We start from the raw sequence: 27,764 nt of genomic DNA on the forward strand, positions 1-27,764 counted from the left end.
TAAGGTTGTCCACTTTGACAGGAAGAATAAAAAAGCAGAATATTATTTAAATGGAAAGAGACTGCAAAATGCTGCAGTACAGAGGAATCTGGTTCCTTGTACATGAATCACAAAATGTTAGTATGCAGGTACAGCAAGTAATTAGGAAGGCAAATGGAATGTTGGTCTTCATTGCGAGAGGGATGGAGTATAAATGGAGGGAAGTCTTTCTACAGCTGTACAGTGCATTAGTGAGGCCACACCTAGAATACTATAGAATAGAACCATAGAAAAGTTACAGCACAGAAGGAGGCCGTTTGGCCCATCTTGTCCATGCCAGCCCTTTGCATTGGAGTATACTATACTTTGTAACTTAAAGAGAAATACTGACCAGAGGACATCCTCTCACACTCGTTTATGAATCACTACACCTAAATTTAAAAGTTCTAGCTGGTACTGTTCTCATACAAGGTGAGAATGTATAGTTTTGGTCTCCTCGTTTAAGAAGAGATATATTAACATTGGAGACAGTGCAGGCTGATCACTGGGTTGATTCCTGGGATGAAGTGGTTGTCTTATGAGGACAGGTTGGACAGGCTGCGCCTATTCTCATTAGAGTTTAGAAGAATAAGAGGTGATCTTATTGAAACATGGAAGATCCTGAGGGGGCTTGACAGGGTGGATGCTGAGAGGATGTTTCTCCTCACTGGATAATCTAGAACTAGGGGGTACAGTTTCAGAATAAGGGGTCTCCCATTTAAGAGTAAGATGAGCAGGAATTTCTTCTCTCAGAGGGTCGATAGTGTTTAGAATTCTCTACCCCAGAGAGACTGGAGGCTGAGTCATTGAATATATCGAAAACTGAGTTAGGTTTTTGATTGACAAGGGAGTCAAGGGTTATGGAGGGGCTGGCAGGAAAGGGAGTCCTGGCCACAATCCAATCAGCCGTGATCTTATTGAATGGTGGGACAGGCTCGAAGGGCCAAAAGGCCAACTCCTGCTCCTATTTCTTATTTTCTCACAATAGGCGGCTGTGTTTGGAGCTGCTTGGGCCCTAAGCTCTGGAATTCCCTCCCTAAACCTCTTTAAAGAGGCCCCTTAACACCTACCTCTTTGATCAAGCTCAAGTTGATTAAAATTGTTTTATTTGTGGCTCACGCCAAGCTTTGTTTGATAAAGAAAAATACCAAGTCTTGCGTTTCTATAGCACCTTTAACGGCCACCAGACACCACAAAGCACTTTGTAGCTGAAATGTAATCGCTGTTAGAATGTAGGGGACACACGCAGGCAATTCACGCACAGGCAGATCCCACAACAAGCAATTGAGACGATGACCAGCTAACCTGTTTTTGCGATGTTGACAAATGAAGAAACATTGACCATGACATTGTGGGAGAATTCCCTTGCTCTTCTTCAAAATGGAGGCTTTGGGATATTTTACGTTCACCTGAGAGGGCAGACAGGGCCTGATTTTAACATCTCATCTGAAAGATCTCTCTGATAGTACAGCACTCCCTCAGTACTGCACTGGCAGTGTCAGCCTAGATTTTTGTGCTCAAACCTTGGAGTGGGACTTGAATCCATGACCTTCTGACTCAGAGGTGAAGGAGCTACCCACCGAGCCAGGGCTGACAGTAGAATAGGCTGACGTAAAACTCCTGTGAGGGGTCTTGGGTTAAAGGCGATATATAAATGTGAGTCGTTGTCGAGTAGTAATTTAACATTAGAGATGATCACGGTGAGCTTGGCCTGCAGAGAGTGTGTGTGGAAAGAAATAATCAGTGGTTCCTGTGTGCATTCAGCATGGGGACCTCAGCTGTGATGCTCCGCATGGTCAAATAGTCAATCTCTGCTCCCATTTGGTGGATCAGGGAACAAGTTCCCACCAGCTGGTATCGAGCTCTGCCTCTAGGTGGTGCAGTTGGCCAGGTGAAGGGTGCTGGGGGTGTGCAGTTTTGGCGTGCAATGGGTTAAACAGCAGTTATGACCCTAGTCTATAAGAAAACACAACAAAGGCAGAGTGATGTGCGCAGAAAGGCAGAGAGGGAGAGAGGGAGAGTCAGGCAGGACGACAGAGAAAGTGAAAGGGAACAGGGCTGGTGTACATGTCCCCGCTAGGGCCTGACACTGAATACAGTTTAAATGCTGACTGGTGTCGGTGCGAGCATAAGGGTAGAGCTCTGAAGACCGAGCCTCCCCACCCCCACCCCGGGGACTGCTCCCGAGAAACTTGGCATTAACCAGTGAGTGGCAGAATCTCAATAGACAGCAGCAAAGCAATGGAACTCTAGCGCAAGGAGGCACCTCTACCCCAGACACATTCCCCTGCTCCTCGTGGCCACTGCCTCCTTTATCAGCCTGGCATAGGATGGGGAGGCAGAGTGGCACCCTGGCTTAACCCAGTAAAATGCCAGCTCTTGGACTGCAGTGAGGGCGCAGGCTGTGGGGGCAGGAGACGGTTGAGCTGGTGACACAATGAGGGCTGGACTGATGGTCTTTACACTGCTCGTGAACTCTACGCTGACCACCTTAGCCCAGGTAAGGACCAAGGTTTATATCCTACAGGGTATGGGCTGGCTGGCAGCAGAGGTGCTGAGAGGCTTTGTGTGCTTTAGTGGTGGCACCGAGCCCTATTTTTAAAACTCCACTCTTGGGCTGTGGGCGAGGCTGGTATTTACTGCCAATCCAGAATTGCCCAAATCTTTGTCGTGGGTCTTGAAACAAGTGGGTTGGAAACCGTGTTGCTGTGGGTCTGGAGTCACTCAGGGTGGCAGCTTCCCTTATCTGGAGAGGCGTCAATGAACCAATTGGACTTGTTCGACAGTCTCGTGGTCACTTTTACCGACTCGGGTGTGGTGGTGTGGCCAGCTCTCTCTCCCTTGACCCAGGTGGATCTCCGTGGGCAGCTCTCTCTCCCCTGACCCAGGTGGAGCTCCGTGGGCAGCTCTCTCTCCCCTGACTCAGGTGTAGCTCCGTGGGTGGCTCTCTCTCCCCTGACTCAGGTAGAGCTCCATGGGTGGCTCTCTCTCCCCTGACTCAGGTAAAGCTCCGTGGGTGGCTCTCTCTCCCCTGACTCAGGTAAAGCTCCGTGGGTGGCTCTCTCTCCCCTGACTCAGGTAAAGCTCCGTGGGTGGCTCTCTCTCCCCTGACTCAGGTAAAGCTCCATGGGTGGCTCACTCTCCTTTGACTCAGGTAAAGCTCCATGGGTGGCTCACTCTCCCTTGACTCAGGTGTAGCTCCGTGGGTGGCTCTCTCTCCCCTGACTCAGGTGTAGCTCCGTGGGTGGCTCTCTCTCCCCTGACTCAGGTAGAGCTCCGTGGGTGGCTCTCTCTCCCCTGACTCAGGTAGAGCTCCATGGGTGGCTCTCTCTCCCTTGACTCAGGTGTAGCTCCATGGGTGGCTCTCTCTCCCCTGACCCAGGTGTAGCTCCATGGGTGGCTCTCTCTCCCCTGACCCAGGTGTAGCTCCATGGGTGGCTCTCTCTCCCCTGACTCAGGTGAAGCTCCGTGGGTGGCTCGCTTACCCCTGAGTCTGGAGGTTGAAGGTTCAAATTCCACTACAGAGAGTTGGGTGCAAATTCTATCCCACACCCCCAGTGCAGTACTGAGGGGAGTGCTGTACTGTCGGAGGTGCTGTCTTTCGAAGCCGAGGTCCTGTCTGCCTTCTCGGGTGGATGTAAAAGATCCCATGGCTGTTTCAAAGAAGAGTCACGGGTAACTTTTGAAAAATTTTGTTCATGGTGTCGCTGGCTAGGCCAGCATTTATTGCCCAGCACTAATTTCCCTTGAGAAGGTGGTGTTGAACTGCCTTCCTGAACTGTTGCAGTCCCTGTAGTGCAGGTACACCCACAGTGCTGTTAGGGAGGGAGTTCCAGCATTTTGACCCAACAGCAGTGAAGGAACTGTGATATATTTCCAAGTCAGGATGGTGTGTGACTTGGAGGGGAACTTCCAGGTGGTGGTGTTCCCATCTATCTGCTGCCCTTGTCCTTTTAGATGGTAGTGGTCGTGGATTTGGAAGGTGCTGTGTAAGGATCCTTGATGGGTTTCTGCAGCGTATCTTGTAGATGGTACATACTGCTGCCACTGTGCGTTGGTGGTGGAGGGACTGACTGTTTGTGGATGTGGTGCCAATCAAATGGGCTGCTTTGTCCTAGACGGTGTCGAGCTTCTTGAGTGTTGTGGGAGCTGCACTCATCCAGGCAAGTGGGGAGTATTCCATCACACTCCTGACTTGTGCTTTGTAGATTGGACAGGTTTTGGGGAGTCAGGAGGTGAGTTACTCACCACATAATTCCTAGCCTCTGACCTGCTCTTGTAGCCAGTATTTATATGGCTAGTCCAGTTCAGTTTCTGCTTAATGGTAACCCCCAGGGTGTTGAAGTGAGGAATTCAGCGATGGTAATACCATTGAATGTCAAAGGGCGATGGTTAGATTCTCTCTTGTTGGTGATGGTCATTGCCTGGCACTTGTGTGGCGCAAATGTTACTTGCCACTTGTCAGCCCAACCCTGGATATTGTCCAGGTCTTGCTGCATTTGGACATGGACTACTTCAGTATCTGAGGAGTCAAGAATGATGCTGAACATTGTATAATCATCAGCGAACATCCCCACTTCTGACCTTATGTTGGAAGGAAGGTCATTGATGAAGCAGCTGAAGATGGTTGGGCCGAGGACACTACTCTGAGGGATCCTTGCAGTGAGGTCCTGGAGCTGAGATGATTGACCTCCAACAACCACAACCATCTTCCTTTGTGCTAAGTATGACTCCAACCAGCGGAGAGTTTTTCCCCTGATTCCCATTGACTTCAGTTTTGCTAGAGCTCCTTGATGCCACACTCGGTCAAATGCTGCCTTGATGTCAAGGGCAGTCACTCTAACATGTGCGTGTGCGTGTGCATGCGTGTGTGTGTGTGTGCGCGTGTGCATGTGTGTACGTGTGTGAATGTGTGTTGGGCATGTCAGGACCGTGGTAATATGATGACCGAACCAGGAAGCTACATCTGCTCTGATGCACTGTTAGCAATTCGCCCTCTCATCTCCGAGTCAGAAGGTTGTGGGTTCAACTCCCACATCAGAAACTGTGGGAGTGCTGCACTGTCAGAGGTGCTGTCTTTCAGATGAGACATTCAACTGAGGTACTGTCTGCCCTCTAGGGTGAATATAAATAATCCCACGATTTGGAAGAGAATTAGGTGAGTTCTCCCTGGTGTCCTGGTCAATATTTATCCCTTAACATCACTTAAAACAGCTCACCTGGTCATTTATCGCTTTACCATGAGTGGCAGTTCGCTATACACATATTAGCTGCTTACATCACAACAGTTACTCCAAAAATCAAAAATGATTTCCTTGGCTGTAAAGTGCTTTGTGAGATCCTGAGATCATGAAAGGTGTTGAATAAAAGCAAGTTATTTTCTTCCTTAGGTTTGGGAGCTGCACATGGCTATTTTCCATTAAAACTGTCGTCCAGAGAGGCCTTACTGGTTTCAGCTGGCCTGTGATATTCTTTCATTAGATTTTGTTTTTAAACCCAGGAATAGAGTCCTGAACTGAAATTGATTCTTAAGTAAAAGCCTCCCGGCTGGTGTTTCTAACATCCGTATTTTCCACATCTTTGGTGAGATATAGTTTCCATTTATTGGGGAAGACCAACATTCGGGGACCACCATTATAGGACAGTCACGGGTAAATCCAATTGGGAATTCAGGAGAAACTTCTTCATCCAGAGAATGGCGAGAACATGGACCTCGTTACCACAGGGAGTGGTTGAGGTGAATGGTACAGATACATTTAAGAGGAAGCTGAATAAACGCATGAAGGAGAAAGGGACATAGGAACAAAAAGAGGCCCTTTTCAGCTCCTCAAGTCTGTTCCACTGTTCAATGGCTGACCTGTGATCAAACTCCATATTCTTGCCTTTGCCTTCTATCCCTTAATAACTTTGGATAACAAAAATTTATCAATGACAGAGTTAAAATTAACTATCGATCCAGCATCATTTGCCGTTTATGGAAGAGAGTTTCAAACTTCTGCAGAACTTTAAAAGTAAAAGCATTTCCTAATGACACTCCTGAAAGACCTGGCTCTAATATTTTGTCAATCCTTGTAGTCCTATACTTTCTAACCACTAACTAACCGCTACTAACAGGAATAGTTTCTCTCTAACTATCCTCCTCCTTCAGGTACCTAATGGGCTTTGGTGACCATGGACTTCCATTGGATTGGTTCATGATTATGCTTGGCAAAGCACTGCCGTGGTTTGCCATTGCCTTCTGCAGTATGGTTGACCACAAAATTCTCCTTCTCTTACTACCTGCCATCAGGCATAATGGATTAGAGGTTGATAATCAACCTATTTGGCCAGGTTACCGACCCACCTTCAAGTGGCCATCAAGTCCTGAAGTGGGACTTGAACCTGGAACTTCTGAACTAAAGGTAGAGATGTTACCACAATACTTCCTTTTTATCTATGAGTTCCTCTTAGTAACTCAAAAGCTTTGATCAAATCACCTCTCAGAAGGATACATTGATGGGGTTAGATGAAGAGGGATGCAAGGAGGCTCATGTAGAGCATAGACACCAGCTTGGGTCAGTTGGGCTGAATGACCTGTTTCTGTGCAACAAATTCTGTGTAATTCTTTGTGTTTATTTAACCTGTTCAGAACAAAGCTGCATTGAGGAGGACAGAGGAAACTGACTGTAACTGCGCCTTCAGAATGCCCACCCCTGAGGAGACACGATGGAGGGGTGGCAAGGCTTGGGCCGGAGGCTTTCAGCCACAGGAGATGGCGAGCTCGGGGTCAAAGTGCAAGTGCTACTGTGGGGTTGACCCATGTGAAGGCAAGAGTGAATGGAGAGCAACAAGGACAAAGTTACATGCCTTGGACTTGACAACAGTAAGTTTCGCACCCCGGCCAGCTGTCTTTGGGGCTGTCTTCTGAGGATTGATGGTGTTGCAAAACCGAGAGAGAGAGAGACGACAATAGCCAGTGGTGCCTATGGCCCAGAGAAAGGCTCATGGTCTGGTGAGGCTTGTAGGCCGCAAGGTCAACCAGGAAAGATAATAAGAGAACAAAAAATGCTGCCAATGCTAGCAATATACAGCAGGTCAGTCAGTCAGTGAAGTGGAAATGTTTCATCAGAGCTGGAGGATAAGCAAAATATAGTGAATGAGACAGAGGGAAAAAATAGGAAAAGGAGACAGAGAAGGAGAGAAGGAATAGTGCAATCAGAGCACTGCAAGGGTTAACTTCAGAGGAGCGAATGGGTGACTAGTGTTCCCTCTGTTCTTCCCTCGCTCTCTATATCTTTCTCCCTCCTTCCTGCATTCCCTTTGTCCTTTATTCCCCTCACATCTCCCTCCGCATCACCCTCCTGCATTTTTTAAACATCTGTTGATAGGATCTGAGTATCATTCATGAGGCCAGCATTTGTTGCCCATCCCTAACTGCCCTTGAGAAGGTGGTGGTGAGCTGTCTTCTTGAACCGCTGCAGTTGCTGTAATGTAGGTACACCCACAGTGCTGTTGGGGAGGGAATTCCAGGATTTTGACCCAGCGACAGTGAAGGAACGGCGATATATTTCCAAGGGGGAAGTGATGGCGTAGTGGTATTGCCGCTGGACTGGTAATCCAGGGACCCAGGGTTATGCTCTGGGGACCCAGGTTTGAATCCTGGCACGGCAGATGGAGCAATTTAAATTCAATAAAAATGTGGAATTAAAAGTCTAATGACGACTATGAAACCATTGTCGATTGTTGTAAAAACTCATCTTCAGGGAAGAAAACCTGCTGTGCTTACCTGGTTTGGAGTCACATGAAGCTGACTCTTAACTGCCCTCTGAAGTGGCCTAGCAAGCCACTCAGTTGTATCAAACTGCTACATAGCCTCAAAAAAGGAATGAAACCAGACAGACCACCTGACATTGACCTAGGCACTAAAAATGACAATGGCAATCTCAGCGCTGTCGACTCTGCAAAGTCCTTCTTACTAATGTCTGGGGGCTAGTGCCAAAATTGGGAGAGCTGTCTCACAGACTAGTCAAGCAACAGCCTGACATAGTCATCCTCACGGAATCATATCTTACAGGTAATGTCTCAGACACCACCATCACCATCGCTGGGTATGTCCTATCCCACTGGCAGGACAGACCCAGCAGAGGTGGCGGCACAGTGGTATACAGTCGGGAGAGAGTTGCCTTGGGAGTCCTCAACACCAACTCTGCACCCCATGAAGTCTCATGGCATCAGGTCAAACATGGGCAAGGAAACCTCCTGCTGATTACCACGTACCGCCCTCCCTCAGCATCACTACTGACCAAGCTGGCTGAGTCCTAAATGACATAACTGCTAGACTGGGTCTGCGGCAGGTGGCGAGGGAACCAACAAGAGGGAAAAACATACTTGACCTCATCCTCACCAACCTGCCTGCTGCAGATGTATCTGTCCATGACAGTATCAGTAGGAAAGATGTGATTGCACTGGAGTGGGTACTGAGGAGATTTCCCAGGATGCTGCCTATGCTGGAGGGTCTGAGCTATGAGGAAAGATTGGATAGGCTGTGGTTGCTTTCCTTGGAGCAGCGAAGGTTGAGAGGGGACATAATAGAGGTTTATAAGATTATGAGGGGCGTGGATAGGAAGGCACTTATTCCATTAGTAGAGGGGATTAATAACCAAGGGGCATATATTTCAGGTAAAAGGTAGAAGGCTAACAGGGGAGTCGAGGAGAATTTTTTTTTTCACCCAGAGGTTGGTGGGAGTGTGGAACTCACTGCCTGAAAGGGTGGTTGAGTCAGAAACTCACATTTAAGAAGTATTTAGAGATTCACTTGTGTTACCATAGCCTCCAGGGCTATGGGCCAAGCGCTGGAAAATGGGATTAGTGTAATCACATCTTTGTTGACCGGCGTAGACACGATGGACCAAATGGCCTCCTTCTGTACTGTAAACGTCTATGAGTTTACACAGTCATTGTAGAGACGAAGTCCTGTCTTCACATTGAGGATACCCTCCATTGTGTTGTGTGGCACTACCACCGTGCTAAATGGGATAGATTTCAAACAGATCTAGCAACTCAAGACTTAGTATCCATGAGGCGCTGTGGGCCATCAGCAGCAGATTTATACTCAAACACAATCTGTAACCTCATGGCCCGACATATCCCCCACTCTACCATTACCATCAAGCCAGGGGGTCAACCCTGGTTCAATGAAGAATGCAGGAGGGCATGCCAGGAGCAGTACCAGGCATATCTAAAAGTGGTGTCAACCTGGTGAAGCTATAACACAGGACTACTTGCATGCCAAACAGCATAAGCAGCAAGTGATAGAGCTAAGCGACCCCACAACCAACTGATCAGATCTAAGCTCTGCAGTCCTGCCACATCCAGTTGTGAATGGTGGTGGACAATTAAACAACTAACTGGAGGAGGAAGCTCCACAAATATCCCCATCCTCAAGGATGGGGGAGTCCAGCGCATCAGTGCAAAAGATAAGGCTGAAGCATTTGCTACAATCTTCAGCCAGAAGTGCCAAGTGGATGATCAATCTCGGTCTCCTCCGGAGGTCCCCAGCATCACAGATGCCAGTCTTCAGCCAATTCAATTCACTCCACGTGATATCAATAAACGGCTGAAGGCACTGGATACTGGAAAGACTATGGGCTCTGACAATATTCTGGCAATAGTACTGATGGTTTGAGCTCCAGAGCTCGCCGTGCCCCTAGCCAAGCTGTTCCAGTACAGCTACAACACTGGCATCTACCCTGCTATGTGGAAAATTGCCCAGGTATGTCCTGTAGACAAAAAGCAGGACAAATCCAACCTGACCAGTTACCGCCCCATTAGTCAACTGTCGATCATCAGTAAAGTGATGGAAGGGGTTATCAACAATGCTATCAAGTGGCATTTGCTTACCAATAACCTGCTCACTGACGCCCAATATGGGATCTGCCAGGGCCACTCAGCTCCTGACCTCATTACAGCCCTAGTTCAAATATGGACAAAAGAGCTGAAATCCCAAGGTGAGGTGAGTGACTGCCCTTGACATCAAGGCCACATTTGACCAAGTGTGGCATCAAGGAGCCCTAGCAAAACTGGAGTCAATGGGAATCACGGGGGAAACTCTCCACTAGTTGGAGTCATACCTAGCACAAAGGAAGATTGTTGTGGTTGTTGGAGGTCAGTCATCTCAGCTCCAGGACATCACTGCAGGAGTTCCTCAGGGTAGTGTCCTTGGCCCAACCATCTTCAGATGTTTCATCAATGACCTTCCTTCCATCGTAAAGTCAGGAGTTAGGATGTTCGCTGATGTTTGCACAATGTTCAGCACCATTCATGACTCCTCAGATGCTGAAGCAGTCCATGTCCAAATGCAGCAAAACCTGGACAATATCCAGGCTTGGGCTGGAAAGTAGCAAGTAACATTTGCACCACACAAGTGCCAGGCAATGACCATCTCCAACAAGAGAGAATCTAACCATCGCCCCATGACATTCAATGGCATTACCATCACTGAATCCCCCACTATCAACATCCTGGGGGCTACCATTGACCAGAAACTGAACTGGACTAGCCATATAAATACTGGCTACAAGAGCAGGTCAGAGGCTAGGAATTCTTTGGTGAGTAACTCACTTCCTGACTCCCCAAAACCTGTCCACCATCTACAACACACAAATCAGGAGTGTGATGGAATAATCCCCAATTACCTGGATGAGTGCAGCTCCCACAACACTCAAGAAGCTTGACACCAACCAGGACAAAGCAGCCCACTTGATTGGCACCACATCTATAAACATTCACTCCCTCCACCACCGATGCACAGTAGCAGCAATGTGTACCAGTGTGTACAAGATTCACTGCAGGAATTCACCAAGGATCCTCAGACAGCAACTTCCAAACCCGTGACAACTACCATCCAGAAAGACAAGGGCAGCAGATAGATGGGAACACCACCACCTGGAAGTTCCCCTGCAAGTCACTCACCGTCCTCACTTAGAAATATATCACCGTTCCTCCACTGTTGCTGGGTCAAAATTCTGGAACTCCCTTCCTAACAGCACTGTGGATGTACCTACACCACATGGACTGCAGCGGTTCAAGAAGGCAGCTCACTACCACCTTCTCAAGGGCAACTAAGGATGGGCAATAAATGCTGGTCCAGCCAGTGAAGCCCACATCCCATCAATGAATAAAAAAAATGTCAGGATGGTAAGTGGCTTGGTGGGAAACTTCCAGGTGGTGGTGTTCCCATCTATCTGCTGCCCTTGTCCTTCTAGATGGTGGTGGCCTTTGGTTTGGAAGGTGCTACCTAAGAAGCCTTGGTGAGTCCTGCAGAGCATCTTGTAGATGGTACACACTGCTGCCATTGTGTGTTGGTGGTGGACAGGGTGAATGGGTTTGGATGTGATGCCAATCAAGTAGGCTGCTTTGTCTTGATGTCGAGCTTCTTGAGTGCTGTTGGAGCTGTGCTTATCCAGGCAAGTGGAGAGTATTCCATCACATTCCTGACTTGTGCCTTGTAGATGGTGGACAGGCTTTGGAGGGTCAGGAAATGAGTTACATGCGGCAGAATTCCCAGCCACTGACTTGTAGCCACAGAATTTATATGGCTAGTCCAGTTCAGTTTCTGGTCAATGGAAACCCCCAGGGTGTTGATAGAGGGAATTCAGCGGTGGTAATACCACTGAATGTCAAAGGACAATGGATAGATTCTCTCCATTGTTGGAGATGGTCATTGCCTGGTACTTGTGTGGCATGTATGTTACTTGCTCTTTACTTCTCCCTCTCCCACCCACCTGTTCCCCAGAGTTTTCTTACTTGGCAGTGTGACCTTTAACCCCTCACAGTTCATGCAGACCCAGGTTTCCCTGGTATCTGATTCTTGTGTTTTGGTTCCCACAGATCCAGGCGCTGACTACTGACCTCCAAAAGATCTTTGACAACGCCGAGATGAAGAGACTAAATTCCTACTCAGCCAAACTCAACAGTCAACTGAAGAAGCTGGAGAAGGTATGGGGACATTCATTCTCAGGATGTGGACATCGTTGGCAAGGCCAGCATTTATTCTCCTCCTCCAATTGACCTTGAGAAGGGCAGAGGTAAGCTGCCTTCTTGAATTGCTGCAGTCCATGTGGTGTAGGTACACTCACAGTGCTGTTAGAGAGGCCGTTCCAGGATTTTGACCCAGCAACAGTGAAGGAATGGCCCTGGTGATTTATTAGGCTACTTCCAAGGCTGTTGAAGAGTCGACTACATTAGGGTGCGAGACTGGAGTCACATATGTGCCTTGACTGAGTAAGGACAGCAGGTTTCCTTCCTTCAGAAAGTAAGCTGAGGTTGTAGACAGTCAGGCTGGAATTTTACAGCCCCTCACGCCAGTGGGATCTTCTGGTCCTGCCGATGTGAATGGAGCGGGAGGTGGGGGTGCAGCGGTGGTGTGATGGGGGACGTCTGCACTTATGTTCTTTGGAATATTGGTTCAGTCCACTGAGTCCCTGACCCAGTACCCTAGCCGCTGCACTAGATCTAGCTGTTAAGCGTCAGCTTGGTGGCTAATAGATAATCTTACAGAAATGATCCAGGCATGTGCCAAGTGATAGGCGGTGGAATCTGAATAGTTGCTTGCTGATAGGATTACGGAGAGCTGGAATGTCGGTGTTAACTGTGGATTTCATTGCTGAAGCTGGTACTTTGGCCACCTACCAGCAGCCCTGGGGCCAAAGCCAGTGGGGATTTGGTGCAGATGGTGGTGGTGAGGGCTGTCTCCTCATAAACTGTCACCAGTTTACCGTAACCAGTAACTGAACTGTTACTGCACGGCGACTAGTGTTCCTGACTCTGGCAGCAGTGCTGAGGCATACCCATCTGATGCTACAACATAAAATTATTGTAATAGGGAAAGTTATTGAATTGGATCAGTGGGGGCAGACAATGGTGTAGTGGTAATGTCACTGGGCTTGAAATCCAGGCTAATAGTCTGGGGGACATGGGTTCAAATCCCACGAATAGCAGCTGGTGGAATTTATATTCAATAAATAAATCTGCAATTGAACAGTTGGTCTCAGTAATGGTGACTGTGACAGCTATCAGCAATTGCCATAAAAACCCAGCTGGCTCACCAATGCCCCTTTAGGGAAGGAAATCTGCCATCCTTACCTGGTCTGGCCTACATGTGACTCCAGACCCACAGCAATGTGGTAGACTCTTAACTGCCCTCAGGAATGGTGTGGCAAGCCACTGGGTTCAAGGGCAATTAGAGGATAGGTGATGAATGCTGGCCTTGCCAGTGATGCCCACATCCCATGAAAAAGGATCAGAGAGTCCAGGAGACCATTGAGTGCATTTCTGGTCAGAGGAGTGAGGTGAGAAACATGGTGTGCAAGTGGGTCACCCTCTGTGCCCCTTGACATACACAGGCCCCCAGTCCAGCATTGCCTCAAATTTAAAATTCGCATCTGTGTTCAAATCCCTCCATGGCCTTGCCCCTCCATTTCCTCTGTAATCTCCACTCACCCCACAACCCTCCAAGATATCTGAGCTCCTCCAATTCTGGCCTCTTGTTCCTTTGCTCCACCATTGGTGGCCATGCCTTTAGCTGATTGGGCCCCCAAGCTCTGGTGTTCCTCCCTCTGCCTCTCTCCACCTTTAAGATACTTCTTAAAACTTACCTACCAGCCTTGTTCAGCTGTCCTCGTATCTCCTTGGGTGGCTCGGTATCAGATTTGTGTCCAATAGCACTCTTGTCAAGTGCCCTGGGACGTATTACCAAAGACTCCACATCAATGCAGGCTGTACCTGTTCACCAGTTTTTAGTGACTTCTGTACGTGGACCCCTCACTCTCTGCTCCTCCATCATTTCTACTTACAGTGCGTTTAATTTAGCGCCATCAGCAAACTCGGATATGCGGTTCCCTATTCCCTCACGGATGAGAGGGGGCTCATGTGGAACATAAGGAGTAGTCTGGATCCACTGGGCAGAATGGCCTGTTTTGTGCTGTACATTCTGTGTCATTATGCAGGCGCTTGGGTCGATCTGTACGAGAGACCGGCAACTCGTCTGGGTCTAATATTCCTAAAGGTTGTTATCTTTGTTGAATGAAGTTTTTGCATTCATGGGGATGTTTGTTTTGAACCAGAGGCTGGAACGTAATGTTCCCAGCGTCAACCCGCTCCTGAGGGAGACCTTTGAGAGGATTGTTCAGCATCATTTCGTCTACCAGAACTTCTCCATCACCATGAGGAATGTCAGGAAGGAGATCAGCAAACTCAACTTCCTACTGCAGAAGCAGCAACTCTCCCCACCAGATAAAACCGCAAAGGTACTAGCGAGACACTCGGTGGGTACAAAATGCCAATCCCCCTTTAGGTTCTGGGGCAGGGCTTGAGAGGATCCCTCAATGATCTGTGTAGCAAAATAAATAAATAACAATGTGCAGTTTGTGATGACAATGTGCTTTATGAATGAAAACTTCAAATCCCTTCTTTTATCTTTTCATTCTTCCATGAGATGTGGGGGCCGCTCGCTAGGCCAACATTTATTTCCCATCCCTAATTGCCCCTTGAGAAGGTTGTGCTGAACTGCCTTCTTGAACTGCTGCAGTCCATGTGGTGTAGGCACACCCACAGTTTTGTTAGGGAGGGAGTTTCAGGATTTTGACTCAGCGACAGTGAAGGAACAGCGATATATTTCCAAGTCAGAATGGTGAGTGGCTTGGAGGGGAACTTCCAGACAAAGAAAAGCTGTTCCCTTTAGCTGATGGTACAAGGACCAGGGGACACAGATTTAAGATTCTGGCCAAGAAATGCAAGGGGTGATGTGAGGAAGAATTTTTTTTACACAGTGAGTGGAAATGACTACGACATTGATGGAAGGGGAGATGATGAATGATCTCAAAAGGAAAAACTGGATGGGTACTTGAGGGAAATTAACTTATAGGACTACAGGGATAGAGCAGGGGATTGGGAATGATTGGATTATTCTACAGAGACCTGTCATGAACCCGATGGGCAGAATGATCTGCTTCTGTAATGCAATGACTCTTACGGTGGTTCCCATGCATCAGCTGCCCTTGTCCTTCTAGGAGGTAGAGGTCGTGAGTTTGGAAGGTGCTGTCTTAGAAGGCTTGGTGAGTTGCTGCAGTGCATCTTGTAGATGGTACAAACTGCTGCTACTGTACGTCAGTGGTGGAGGGAGTGAATGTTTGTGGATGGGGTGCCATTCAAGCGGGCTGCTTTGTCCTGGATGGTGTCAAGTTTCTTGAGTGCTGTGGGAGCTGCACTCATCCAGGCAAGTGGGGAGTATTCCATCACACTCCTGACTTGTGCTTTGTAGATTGTGGACAGGCTTTGGGGAGTCAGGAGGTGAGTTGCTCGCCACCAAATTCCCAGCCTCTGACCAGCTCTTGTCCTCCTGCCTGGCAGCATTCCATCTCATAAGACAACGGTTTGCACTGTGGTGGTCAAATCTTTGTTAAGCATCGCCTGGTGTGGCTCAGAAACTCTACTCTGGCATGGCAGGGTCTGCTGCATTTTGTGCAGGTAAAGACAGTCGGCTGAGAAGTTCCAAGGTTCATGGGCCCCCTGGACCCTCTTCTCCGCCAGCTGAGCTTTTTGTTATTGCTCACTTCTTCCAATGCGTCTCCAAACAGTCAGCTTCCAGAGGGCAAAGGCTGTTAATGACTGTCCGCAGTTACAGCTCTTGTAGCCACAGTATTTATATGGCTAGTCCAGTTCAGTTTCTGGTCAATGCTATACCCCAGGGTGTTGATAGTGGGAGATTTAGTGATGGTAATGCCATTGAACGTCGAGTGGAGATGATTAGATTCTCTCTTGTTGGAGATGGTCATTGCCTGGCACTTATGTAGTGCGAATGTTTCATGCCACTTATCAGCCCAAGCCTGGATATTGTTCAGGTCTTGCTGCATATGGACGTGGACTCCAGCATCTGGGGATTTGCGAATGAGACTGAACATTATTGTTAATGGATGTATTGCCAGTGAATATCTTGCCTCCCATTGGGCAACTATATTTTTTACCAAGTAAAGATTAACAATTGCCTGGATATTTCTATGCAGTTAATCCTCCAGGAGGTTAGCAGAAGTCGCTGGAAGAGTCATAGTTATGGCCATGCAGGCAAATGTGCGCAGAGCAAGATGCCACAAGGAGGAGACAAATGACCAGTTAATCTTTTCTTATGAGTGCTAGTTGAGGGGGTGAATGTTGGTCAGGACACCGGGAGAGCTCCCCTGCTCCTCACTGATGGTTTAACGCTCTCTTGGCACCACCCTTCAGTCCCTTCAATTCACAATCCTCTAACACACATCCAACAAGCATTACAACAGGCATGATGATTGGAAAAATAAATCCTGTCTGCACGACAGCAGAGCAAATTTAATCCTAATTGAACCTCCTTAATCTGTGTTGACGGACATATAAAATGATACAGCACAGGAGGAGGCTATTCAGCCCAACATGTCTGTGCCAGCTCTTTAAAAGAGCTGTCTAATTAGTCACAATCCCCTGCTTTCTCCCCATATCTCTGCAAAATTTCAAAAACTTTTCTGATTTCCATTTGAAAGTTGCTCTTGAATCTGCTTTCAACTTGCTGCATAAAAAACATTATTCTTCCCTCCCCCTCTGGTTCTTTTGCCAATTAGCTTATATCAGTGTCCTCTGGTTACTGACCCTCCTGCCTGTTGAAATATATTTACTTTATCAAAAGCAGATTTCGAACACCTGTGGTAAATCTCTCCTTAAATGTCTCTAAGGAAATACTGTTGCCTTCTTGCAGGACGTGACCAAGTTGAGCACTAGCAAGCCATCGTCTTGGAGTGGGAAGCCATTGAAGAATGTCAGCCCAAACTATTTGCTCAGCTCTCAGTCCTCTGTCACTCAGAAGCCCAGGATGCAACTGCACACACCCACTGCTCGCCCAATAGTGTCCCTCCCCAAGGCAGTTACTGGAAAACCTCCAGATGAGAATGGAAACATGAGTAAGTTCAGGATTGACGCTTTCAGAAAATCCAGGAAACCTCAAAATTCTACCATTATCCTTGCTTCTCTTAGGACGTTTGGAAAGTGACGATTGAGATTAGGCTTGACGGGTGTAGGCAATGCCCACTGTGTGCAGTGAGTGACCAATCACGTGGTGTAGTCACTGCCCACTGTACACAGTGAGTGGCCAATCAAATGGTGCAGTCACTGCCCACTGTACGCAGTGAGTGACCAATCATGTGGTGTAGTCACTGCCCACTGTACGCAGTGAGTAACCAATCACCCTCTGTAGTCACTGCCCACTGTATGCATAGTGACCAATCATGTGGTGTAGTCACTGCCCACTGTACGCAGTGAGTAACCAATCACCCTCTGTAGTCACTGCCCACTGTATGCAGTAGTGACCAATCACGTGGTGTAGTCACTGCCCACTGTACGCAGTGAGTGACCAATCACCCTCCGTAGTCACTGCTCATTGTACCCAATGTGTGACCAATTGCCCTCTAGTCACTGCCCATTGTACCTAGTGTGTGACCAATTGCCCTCTAGTCACTGCCCATTGTACCCAGTGTGTAACCAATCACCTTCAGTAGTCACTGCCCACTGTATCCAGTGAGTGACCAGGGTTAGGGGAGTGTGATGCTTAGGGGACTATAGTAGATACGAGAGTGGGGTGGTTACGGTAATGTGGTGATTACAGTGAGTGTGGTGATTACAGTGAGTGTGGTGATTACAGTGAGTGTGGTGATTACTGGGTGCGGTGATTACAGTGAGTGCGGTGATTACAGTGAGTGTGGCAATTACAAAGTGTGGCGATTACAGTGAGTGTGCTGGTTACAGAGTGAGGTGATTACAGTGAATGTGGCGATTTCAGTGAGTGTGCTGGTTACAGAGTGTGGCGATTACAGTGAGTGATTGGGTTACAGTGAGTGTGGTGATTATAGATTGTGGCGATTGCAGTGAGTGTGGCGATTGCCGTGAGTCTGGCGATTGCAGTGAGTGTGGCGATTACTGGGTGCGGTGATTACAGTGAGTGCGGTGATTACAGTGAGTGTGGCAATTACAAAGTGTGGCGATTACAGTGAGTGTGCTGGTTACAGAGTGAGGTGATTAGAGTGTGGTGATTACAGTGAATATGGTGATTACAGTGAGTGTGCTGGTTACAGAGTGTGGTGACTACAGTGAATGTGGCGATTGCCGTGAGTGTGGCGATTGCAGTGAGTGTGGCGATTTCAGTGAATGTGGCGGTTACAGAGTGTGGTAATTACAATGAGTGTGCTGGTTACAGAGTGTGGTGATTACAGTGTGGTGACTACAGTGAGTATGGTGATTACAGTGGGTGTGGCAATTTCATTGAGTGTGATGGTTACGGAGTGTGGTGATTACAGAGTGTGGCAAATACAGTGAGTGTGCTGGTTACAGATTGTGGTGATCACAGTGAGTGTGGTGATCACAGTGAGTGTGGTGATCACAGTGAGTGTGGTGATCACAGTGAGTGTGGTGATCACAGTGAGTGTGCTGGTTACAGATTGTGCTGATTACAGTGAGTGTGGTGATTACAGAGTGTGGTGATCACAGTGAGTGTGGTGATCACAGTGAGTGTGCTGGTTACAGATTGTGCTGATTACAGTGAGTGTGGTGATTACAGAGTGTGGTGATCACAGTGAGTGTGGTGATCACAGTGAGTGTGCTGGTTACAGATTGTGCTGATTACAGTGAGTGTGGTGATTACAGAGTGTGGTGATCACAGTGAGTGTGGTGATCACAGTGAGTGTGGTGATCACAGTGAGTGTGGTGATCACAGTGAGTGTGCTGGTTACAGATTGTGGTGATCACAGTGAGTGTGGTGATCACAGTGAGTGTGGTGATCACAGTGAGTGTGGTGATCACAGTGAGTGTGCTGGTTACAGATTGTGCTGATTACAGTGAGTGTGGTGATTACAGAGTGTGGTGATTACAGAGTGTGGCAAATACAGTGAGTGTGCTGGTTACAGATTGTGCTGATTACAGTGAGTGTGGTGATTACAGAGTGTGGTGATTACAGTGAGTGTGGTGATCACAGTGAGTGTGGTGATCACAGTGAGTGTGGTGATCACAGTGAGTGTGGTGATCACAGTGAGTGTGGTGATCACAGTGAGTGTGGTGATCACAGTGAGTGTGGTGATCACAGTGAGTGTGCTGGTTACAGATTGTGCTGATTACAGTGAGTGTGGTGATTACAGAGTGTGGTGATTACAGTACTGGATGAGTAAACTCATGTCTGTGAACGTGAAACTGGATTGTCCACCAAAACCTAACTGTCGAATCCTTCAGGGAAGTGGAGGCTGTCACCTCGACCTGTTCTGGTTTACCTTTGCCTAATCTGTTGCTGAAGCCTCCTCTTTCCAAAGGCTTTGAACCATTGAAAACTCTCCCTTTCTGTCTCATTCTGGGATCTAGTTCAAGAAGACAGCTGCGATGGAACTCCAGTGATGATCAGGAACCCAAAGACACACAGCAGCTACGGGCGTGGGGAAGGTGTCTGGATGAAGGACCCGGTGGTCAATCAGGAGCGAGTGTATGTGGCCAACTATTTCTTTGGCACCACGTTGATCGAGTTCCGCAGCCAGGAGCATTTCAAACTGGGTAAGGGTCCTGGATTGACCACATCATAGCATATCACTGCAGGAGTTTCTCGGGGTAGTGTCCTCGACCCAACCATCTTCAACTGCTCCATCAATGACCTTCCGTCCATCATACAGTCAGAAGTGGGGATGTTCGCTGATGATTGCACAAATTTCAGCACCATTTACGACTCCTCAGATACTGAAGCAGTCCATGTCCAAATGCAGCAAGACCTGGACAACATTCAGGCTTGGGCTGACAAGTGGCAAATAACATTTGTGCCACACAAGTGCCAGAAAATGACCATCTCCAACAAGAGAGAATCTAACCATCGCCCCTTGACATTCAATGGCATTGCCAACACTGAATTCCTACTATCAATATCATGGGGGTTATCATTGGCCAGAAACTGAGCTGGACTGGCCATATAAATACTCTGGCTACAAGAGCAGGTCAGAGGCTAGGAATCCTGCAATGAGTAACTCACTTCCTGACTCCCCAAAGCTTGCCACCATTTACAAAGCACATGTCAGGAGTGTGATGGAATACTCCCCACTTGCCTGGGTGAGTGTAGCTCCCACAACACTCAAGAAGCTTGACACCATCCAGGACAAAGCAGCCCGCTTGACTGGCACCACATCCACAAACATTCACTCCCTCCACCACCGATGCACAGTAGCAGCAGTGTGTACCATCTGCAAGATGCACTGTAGGAATTCACCAAGGCTCCTTCGACAGCACCTTCCAAACTCTTGACCACTACCATCTAGAAGGACAAGGACAGCAGATAGATGGGAACACCGCCACCTGGAAGTTCCCCTCCAAGTCACTAATCATCCTCACTTGGAAATAGTTCCTTCACTGTCACTGGGTCAAAATCCTGGAACTCCCTTCCTAACAGCACTGTGGGTGTACCTACACCACATGGACTGCAGTGGCTCAAAAAGGCAACTCACCACCACCTTCTCAAGGGCAACTAGGGATGGGAAATAAATGCTAGCCCAGCCAGCGAAGCCCACATCCTGTGAATGAGTATAAAAACACACTAAGTCCTCGATCTTACAGCACGAAGTGGCAGCCATCCAGCCCATCATTCCTGTACTGCTTCTTTGGCATCAATATCATAATTGCTTCCATTATGTACCCTGTCTTTAATAGTGGAAGCTGTCTATTGGAGTTTTACACTGTTCGTTGTGGCTTAAATTAAGAAGAATGGTTACACAGACTTGATTTGTTTACTGTGTAGTACAGAAATGAGTGGATCATCTATTTGAGGAGCTTAAAATGGTCAATGCATTCGATAGGGTAGATAAGAGAGAATTACTCCACTCTCATTCAACCCCAGTCCCTACACTTCCCTTTTAGCCCTTCAAATATTTTCCACTTCAAATAATTATCCAAATCCTTTACTATTAAATCTGCCTCCACTACACTTACAGGCAGTGTGTTCCAGGTCACAGCAACTCACTGTGTAAAAATACAAATCCCTCAGTACGGCTGGGTGTGGGCCAGGATTTTGTGCTCAAGTCTCTGGAGTGGAGCTCGAACTGAGGAGACGAGAGTTAACAGACTCTTGGTGAGTTCTTGCTGAAATGCGTCTGGCGTCTGTCCCACAGACTATTGATGGTTTGACTGTTGTGGTCATTGTTAATGTTGTGCAGCTCAGGGTTGTCATCAAAGTGTGGTTCACATTTAACAGAATCTGTACATCGCATGTGATTGAAACAGAGCGGGACTCCAGCCACGGTTACAGGCCGTGGGTTCAAACAGTTGGACTCGTCAGTGTGAACATCTCTCCATTAGCAGTGAGAGAAACATCGCAAAGGATCCCTTTGAAATGTTCCTGACTGCCCTCCGTTTCCCAGTCTGCCTCCCCCTCGGAAAATCTCAGCCTCCAGTCTACCAAGTCCAATTGGCTCTGATGGACTGGCTGTGCGGAGACAGGCAAATGCTTCCTGTTTCCCGACAGTGAACACTCCCTGCTGCCCTCCCCCTCTCTCTCAGCTGCCTGACACACTCGCACTGAGTGCTGTTTGAGGGCACTTGGTGACCACAAGTTAACAAAGCAGGGATCTGGCCTTCGAGTTGATTTCAGACACAGGTGACATACGAAGGAATAGGCCATTCAGCCCCTCAAGCCTGCTTTGCCATTTCATAAGATCATGGCTGATCTGATGGTAACCTGAAATCTCCATCCTACCTACCCCCGATAACCTATCACCCCTTTGCTTACCAAGAATCTATCCACCTCTGCCTTAAAAATATTCAAAGACTCTGCTTGCACCACCTTTTCAGGAAGAGAGTTCCAGAGATTCACAACCCTGAGTGAAAATTTTTTGTCTCACCTCTGTTTTAAATGGGTGACCCCTTATTTTTAAACAGTGACGCCTAGTTCTAGATTCTCCCAAAAGAGAATCTTTATCCTCCCCACATCCACCCTGTCAAAGCCCCTCAGGATCTTATATGTTTCATTTAAGTCACCTCTTACTCTTTTAAACTCCAGCAGATACAACCCAATCTGTCCAACCTTTCCTCATAAACCCACCCATTCCAGGTATTAGTCTGGTAAACCTTCTCTGAACTGCTTCCAACGCATTTACATCCTTCCTTAAATAAGGTCACCGATGCTTTACACAGTGCTCCAGTTGTGGTCCCACTAGTGCCCTGTACAACTGAAGCATAGCCTCCATACTTCTGTATTCAATTCCCCTCACAATAAATGATAACATTCTATTCGCTTTCCTAATAACTTTCTGTACCTGCATACTAGCCTTTTGTGATTCATGCACTAGGACACCCAGATCCCTCACCAATGACAGGCATTGTATTTTACATGGGATTACATGGGATATGCGGCACAGAAACAGACCATTTGGCCCAACCAGTCCACACCGCCCTTTATGCTTCACTTGACTCTCAACCCATCTTTCCTTCTTTACTTGTCCATATATCTTAAGCCCCTGCAGCCCAAGCTGACACTGAAAAACACCTTGGGATATTCTCAAAGGCAGGGTATACAACACAAGCTGTTGTGATGTTGAACTGGTCCAAGAATGAGTGTCTAACCTTGTAGCCTTTGGCCACTCAACTTGTTTCTGTCTTTGTTATCATCTCTTTATTCTTCCTTGTGATGTGGGCATTGCTGACAAGGCCAGCATTTAGTGCCCATTCCTAATCACTCTTGAACCGAGTGGCTTGTTAGGCCATTTCAGAGGGCAGTTAAAGAGTCAACCACATTGCTGTGGTTCTGGAATCACATGGAGGACAGACCAGGCAAGGACGGCAGATTTCCTTCCCTAGAGGACATTAGTGAACCAGATGGGTTTTTACAACAATTGGCAATGGTTTCATGGTCACCATTACTGAGACTATCTTTATAGTTCCAGATTTATTAACCGAATTTAAATTCCACCAGCTGCCATGGTGGGATTTGAACATGTGTCTGCAGAGCATTAGCCTGGGCCTCTGGATTACTAGCCCAGTGACATTACCACTATCTCCCCTGAAGAATTGACTATTCCAACCCACTCCTAGCTGGTGGGTCACCTTTTACCTTCCGTGAGTTTGAGCTCATCCAAAACCCTGCTACCTGTGTCCTATCTTGTACCAACTCCTGTTCACCCATCACTCCCTGTGCTCGCTGAGCCACATTGGCCCCCGGTCCAGCAACATCTTGATTTTAAAATCCTCATCCTTGTTTTCAAAACCCTCCATGGCCTCACTCCTCTGGATCTCTGTAACCTTTTCTGGTCCCATAACCCTCTGAGATCTCTGCACTCCTCTAATTCTGGCCTCTTGAGCACCCCCCATTTTAATTGCTCCGCCATTGGCAACCATTTTATCAGTTGCCGGGGTCCTAAAATCTTGGATTTCTCCCTCCCTTTTCTCTCTGCCTCTTTAAGACTCCTCAAAATTTACCTCTTTGTCTCTCTTATTACCTCCTCATGTGGCTCTAAACCAAATTTCCTTTGATGTTTGCTCCTGCGAAGCACCTTGAAATATTCTACTACCTTAAGTTTGTTATACAAATGCAAGTTGTTGTCGTTGTTGCTGCTGCGAGACCTGGTTTGATGGGGAGCACACTCACTCATCTCTGGGCCAGGATGTCAAGGGTTCAGACCCACCCCCGAGACCTGAGCACGAGATCTAGGCTGACATTCCCAGTGCAGTACTGAGGGAGGTGCTGCACTGCCCGAGAGCTTTTGGATGGGAAGTATCATCTACCATCTCAGGTGGATGGAAAGATCCCATAGCCACTATTTGAGGAAGAACTAGGGGGTTGGGGTGTACTGAGGCCAACCACAAACGTGACTATAAAGCAGATTAGCACGTTGCTGTTTGTGGGACCTTGCTGTGTACAAATTGGCTGCCACCTTTCCTACACTTACAATGGTGTCTGCACTTCATTAGTTGTGAAGTGCTTTGAGGTGTCTTGAGGTTGTGGAAGGTGCTATAGAAATGCAAGTAGTAGTTGTTGTTGTTGTTGTTGTGAAGGCAGCTGACGTCCATTTTGCTTGCTTTCCCCAGGCCGGTGGTGCAACACATACAAACTTCCGTACAGCTGGATGGGGACGGGCCACGCGGTCTACAATGGTTCCTTCTACTACAACAAGGCCTACACACGGAACATCATCCGATATGACCTGCGGCAGCGGACGGCTGCCAGTTGGGCCTCTCTGGATGATCTGGTGACTGGGCCCACCAGGCTCTTTGGGTGGAAGGGCTACTCCGAGGTGGACTTCACGGTGGACGAGGGAGGCCTCTGGGTGGCCTACTTCTCCAACGACTTTGGCTACCTCCCTGAGGAGATCTTGGTGCTCAGCCAGCTGGATCCCGTCGACTTAACCATCAGGAAAGAGACCACTTGGAAAACCCAACTGCGGCGGCCCTCCTATGGCAACTACTTCCTGATCTGCGGGGTCTTCTACGCGGTGGGCCTGCGGGAGCAGAAAGAAGGCACCATCACCTATGCCTTTGACACCCACACCGGTTTTGAGTCAAACCCAGGGCTGGTCATCCACAGCAAGTACTCTTACCTCACCCAGATAGACTACAACCCAACAGACAAGCTCCTTTATGCTTGGGACAATGGATTCCAAGTCACTTACGATGTTATGTTTGCTTACTGACTCCCTGTGCGTGACTCCACCCTAGTACGGCAGCAGGCTCCAGTGTTAGAGAGTTTCACAACACAGAAACAGACCATTCGGCCCAACTGGTTCTTACCAGTATGGATGCCCCATGCGAGCTGCCTCCCACCGCTCTTCATCTCATCCCATTAACCTATTCTTTTCTCCCTCTTCTGCTTATCTGGCCTCCCCTCAATGCATCCAACTCAAGACGGAGGTGCCCCCCCCTTTCAAGCGAGACGTCCAACCGAGGCCCCATTTGCCCCCTGGGGTGGATTGTAAAGATCCCACAAGCAATATTTCTCAGAAGAGCATGGTAGCGATCCCCAGTGTGTCCTCGACAATATTTATTCCTCAATCAACATCATTAAAAACACGATTATCAGGTCATTATCTTATTGCTGTTTGTGGCCGTTTACTGAGTGCAAATTGGCTGCTGCATTACAACAGTGACAATTACTACACATAATTACTGCATTATTTCACTTCAAAAGCTCTTAAATGAAAGTCTTCCTTTTACTTCTCTTTTCTTCAGCTGTTTTACCCCCTTTAAATAAATCCAAACACTTCACTTCAGCCAGCTCAGTGGGAGTGAGTTCCACATTCTCACCACCCTATGGGTAGAGAGATCTCTCTTGAATTCCTGGTTGGATTTTATCAGTAACTATCTTATATTTATGGTCCTCGTCTCTGCTTCTGTCCACACCAGTGAAAGTCTCTGGGGCAGATCTACCCTATCAAACCCTTTCAACCTTTTAAAGGCCAAGGTGAGGTCACCCTCTCCTCGCTGGAGAAAAGAGCCTCGGCCTGTTCAGTGTTGCACTCAAATGCCTGTTCATTCCGTGCGATTTCAGCCAGTGAGGTGTCAGGGACCTGCTTAGTGGAGCCTCTTTTTCACCCAATGCTGACACGTGTGATGTCAGTCTGGCTACTGCTCGTGTTCAGGAGTGGGAACAAGAGCATTCAGCTTGTTCCACTGTTGAATTGGATCATGGCTCATCTGAACCTTAACTCCATTTACTGACTCGATTCCCCAGTCCTTAATACCTTTAGCAAATCTATCTCAGTTTTGAAATTTTCCATTGACCCCCCTCCACTTTTTTGGGTGGTGGGTGGGGGAAGTGCTGAGGGACGGGATTCCAGATTCCCAAATCCCACTCCCCAACTTTTGTGTGATGAAGTGCTTCCTGACCACTCCTGACGTCCTGGTTCAAACTCTAAGGTGATGTCTCTGTTATGACCGATGCAGTTGGTAAAGTTGAGTTATTTAAAAACCCCAGAGGGAAACTTTAAACAACTGTCATAACTTATCATTTTAAGTGTTATGTTTGAGATGCTACTCTAAATTCAGGAATCAGACCACCAGTTCTTAAGGTTTTGCATTAAACTAAATGAATCATTTTATTAATTTACACAGGTTAAAATATATATACACATGGTTACAAATTACTACTATCATAACTTTTAACAAATTCCCAAACTAATCTCCATTAAGGCAACAGCAACCCATAGACTTAACCAGACACCAGGAAAAGCATTTTCACCTTACGAATTCAAGATGAGGTTCTTTTCACTTTGGTCCCTGTGGAGACAGTTGGAGGCTTACAACTGCCATTGCCTCTGCCCTACACACACAAAACTGCTGAGGTTATACCTACCACCGTCCATTGAATATAAATTGTCATTGTATCACCGGCCTCTTCTAACAATAAAACCCCTTTCATTGTATCAATTTTTTTAGTAACAAACATATTGCTTGGCATCTGCTAGATAGGTGTCAGTTTTAACCCCACGTTTTGAAAGCTCTATTCAAAAAATGCAAACACACTCTATCAAAACTAGTACACAGCAAAGCACCCAGACTAGCTGTTTTTAATCCAATTAAGACACGCCCACAGACTAAACCTCCATTTTAAAAGAAAAATATTTTGCAATAATATTATAAACATTAATAACTTCATGACAGCCTCCTTGTTCTAGGCTACACCCCTGTCACCACCCCTCCAAAACCCCCTCCCCCTAACCAGAGGAAATAGGTTAAAGAGAGTAACTATCAACTCCTTCAGTCATTTTAAACACCCCAATTAGGTCACCCCTTAATCCTCTAGACTCGAGGGAATACAAACAAGGCTAGTCTGTTCAAGCTGCCCTCGTAACTTAACCCCCTTAAGCTCTGGTTTTATTCTGTTGAATCTGGGCTGCCACCTGCTCCAAGGCCAATAGATCCTTCCAGAGATGTGGTGCCCAGAACTGAACGCAATGTTCCAGAATCATTATCCTGCAGTCTATAGGCTGAGACTGATTGCAAGACTCCTTAACCACTGCCCCCAAGCTGCTGCAGGACGCTTACGAGGGGTTTTCATCCATACTGGGAAGCATAGTCAAATACTTTCCGTAATCCTTTCTCCTTCCTCTCCGGCATGGGGAGGCCGGCACTCTCACCTTGTGATGATAGTAGCCATTGCAACTTGCCTATCAGGAAACCGGGCTTTTACAGAAGGTTACCACGGCTACGAGGGAGTTGCCGCTGAAGGGATCCAAAAAGGGGCCCACAGGCCTCATAACCGTCCCCACAATTCATGCTCCTGCTGAGGCCTTCGACTCTGCATTGAAATAGGAAAGAATTCCATCCTTGTGGAGCAAATTATTTTCCCTTGACAGTTCGCACTATAAAACATCTTTCTAAATGATATAATGATTAACATTTCCCTCCTCCTGAAGTTTGCGCCTGTGCTGAGGGAAGGATCCATGTGACCTCTACTTTAGGAAGGACATCAAAGCCCTGGAGGGGTTACAGAGGGGATTTCCTCCCAGGGTTGAGGGTCTTCAGTTGTGTGGAGAGGCTGGAGAGGCTTGAGTTGTTCTCCTTCGATTGGAGAAGGTTGAAAGCCGACTTACTAGAGGTGTCCAGAATCGTGGATGGTTTTGATGGAAGAAATAAAGAGAGACTGTCTTCTCTGCAGGAAGGCTGGTATAAGTAGAGAACATAGATTTGAGGTGATTTGACTAAAGGACCAGTGAGAGGTGAGGAGGCAATTTTAATGCTCAGCGAGT

The 27,764-nt window shown here is 47.5% G+C and overlaps 1 protein-coding gene across 1 annotated transcript; it reads left to right on the plus strand.

The window, feature by feature from the left end:
- The first annotated feature begins 1,994 nt into the window (after positions 1–1,994).
- On the plus strand, positions 1,995–27,276 carry LOC144695616 (olfactomedin-like protein 2A). The gene is made up of 7 exons (XM_078566511.1): positions 1,995–2,518; positions 6,647–6,880; positions 11,887–11,994; positions 14,121–14,303; positions 16,775–16,976; positions 19,417–19,602; positions 24,109–27,276. The coding sequence occupies exons 1-7, from the start codon at positions 2,456–2,458 to the stop codon at positions 24,708–24,710; spliced, it is 1,578 nt and encodes a 525-aa protein (XP_078422637.1). The 5' UTR covers positions 1,995–2,455; the 3' UTR covers positions 24,711–27,276.
- Positions 27,277–27,764: the final 488 nt, after the last annotated feature.

The sequence above is a fragment of the Cetorhinus maximus genome, chromosome 21 (assembly GCF_964194155.1).
Source record: "Cetorhinus maximus chromosome 21, sCetMax3.hap1.1, whole genome shotgun sequence".
NCBI classification, from domain to species: domain Eukaryota; kingdom Metazoa; phylum Chordata; class Chondrichthyes; order Lamniformes; family Cetorhinidae; genus Cetorhinus; species Cetorhinus maximus.

Excerpts from the sequence above, each read along its gene's own strand:
- LOC144695616 (XM_078566511.1), top strand. The coding sequence starts at position 2,456 with ATGAGGGCTGGACTGATGGTCTTTACACTGCTCGTGAACTCTACGCTG. Across the intron at positions 2,519-6,646 it reads CGCTGACCACCTTAGCCCAG|AACAAAGCTGCATTGAGGAG; the intron begins GTAAGGACCAAG and ends TAACCTGTTCAG. Across the intron at positions 11,995-14,120 it reads AACTGAAGAAGCTGGAGAAG|AGGCTGGAACGTAATGTTCC; the intron begins GTATGGGGACAT and ends GTTTTGAACCAG.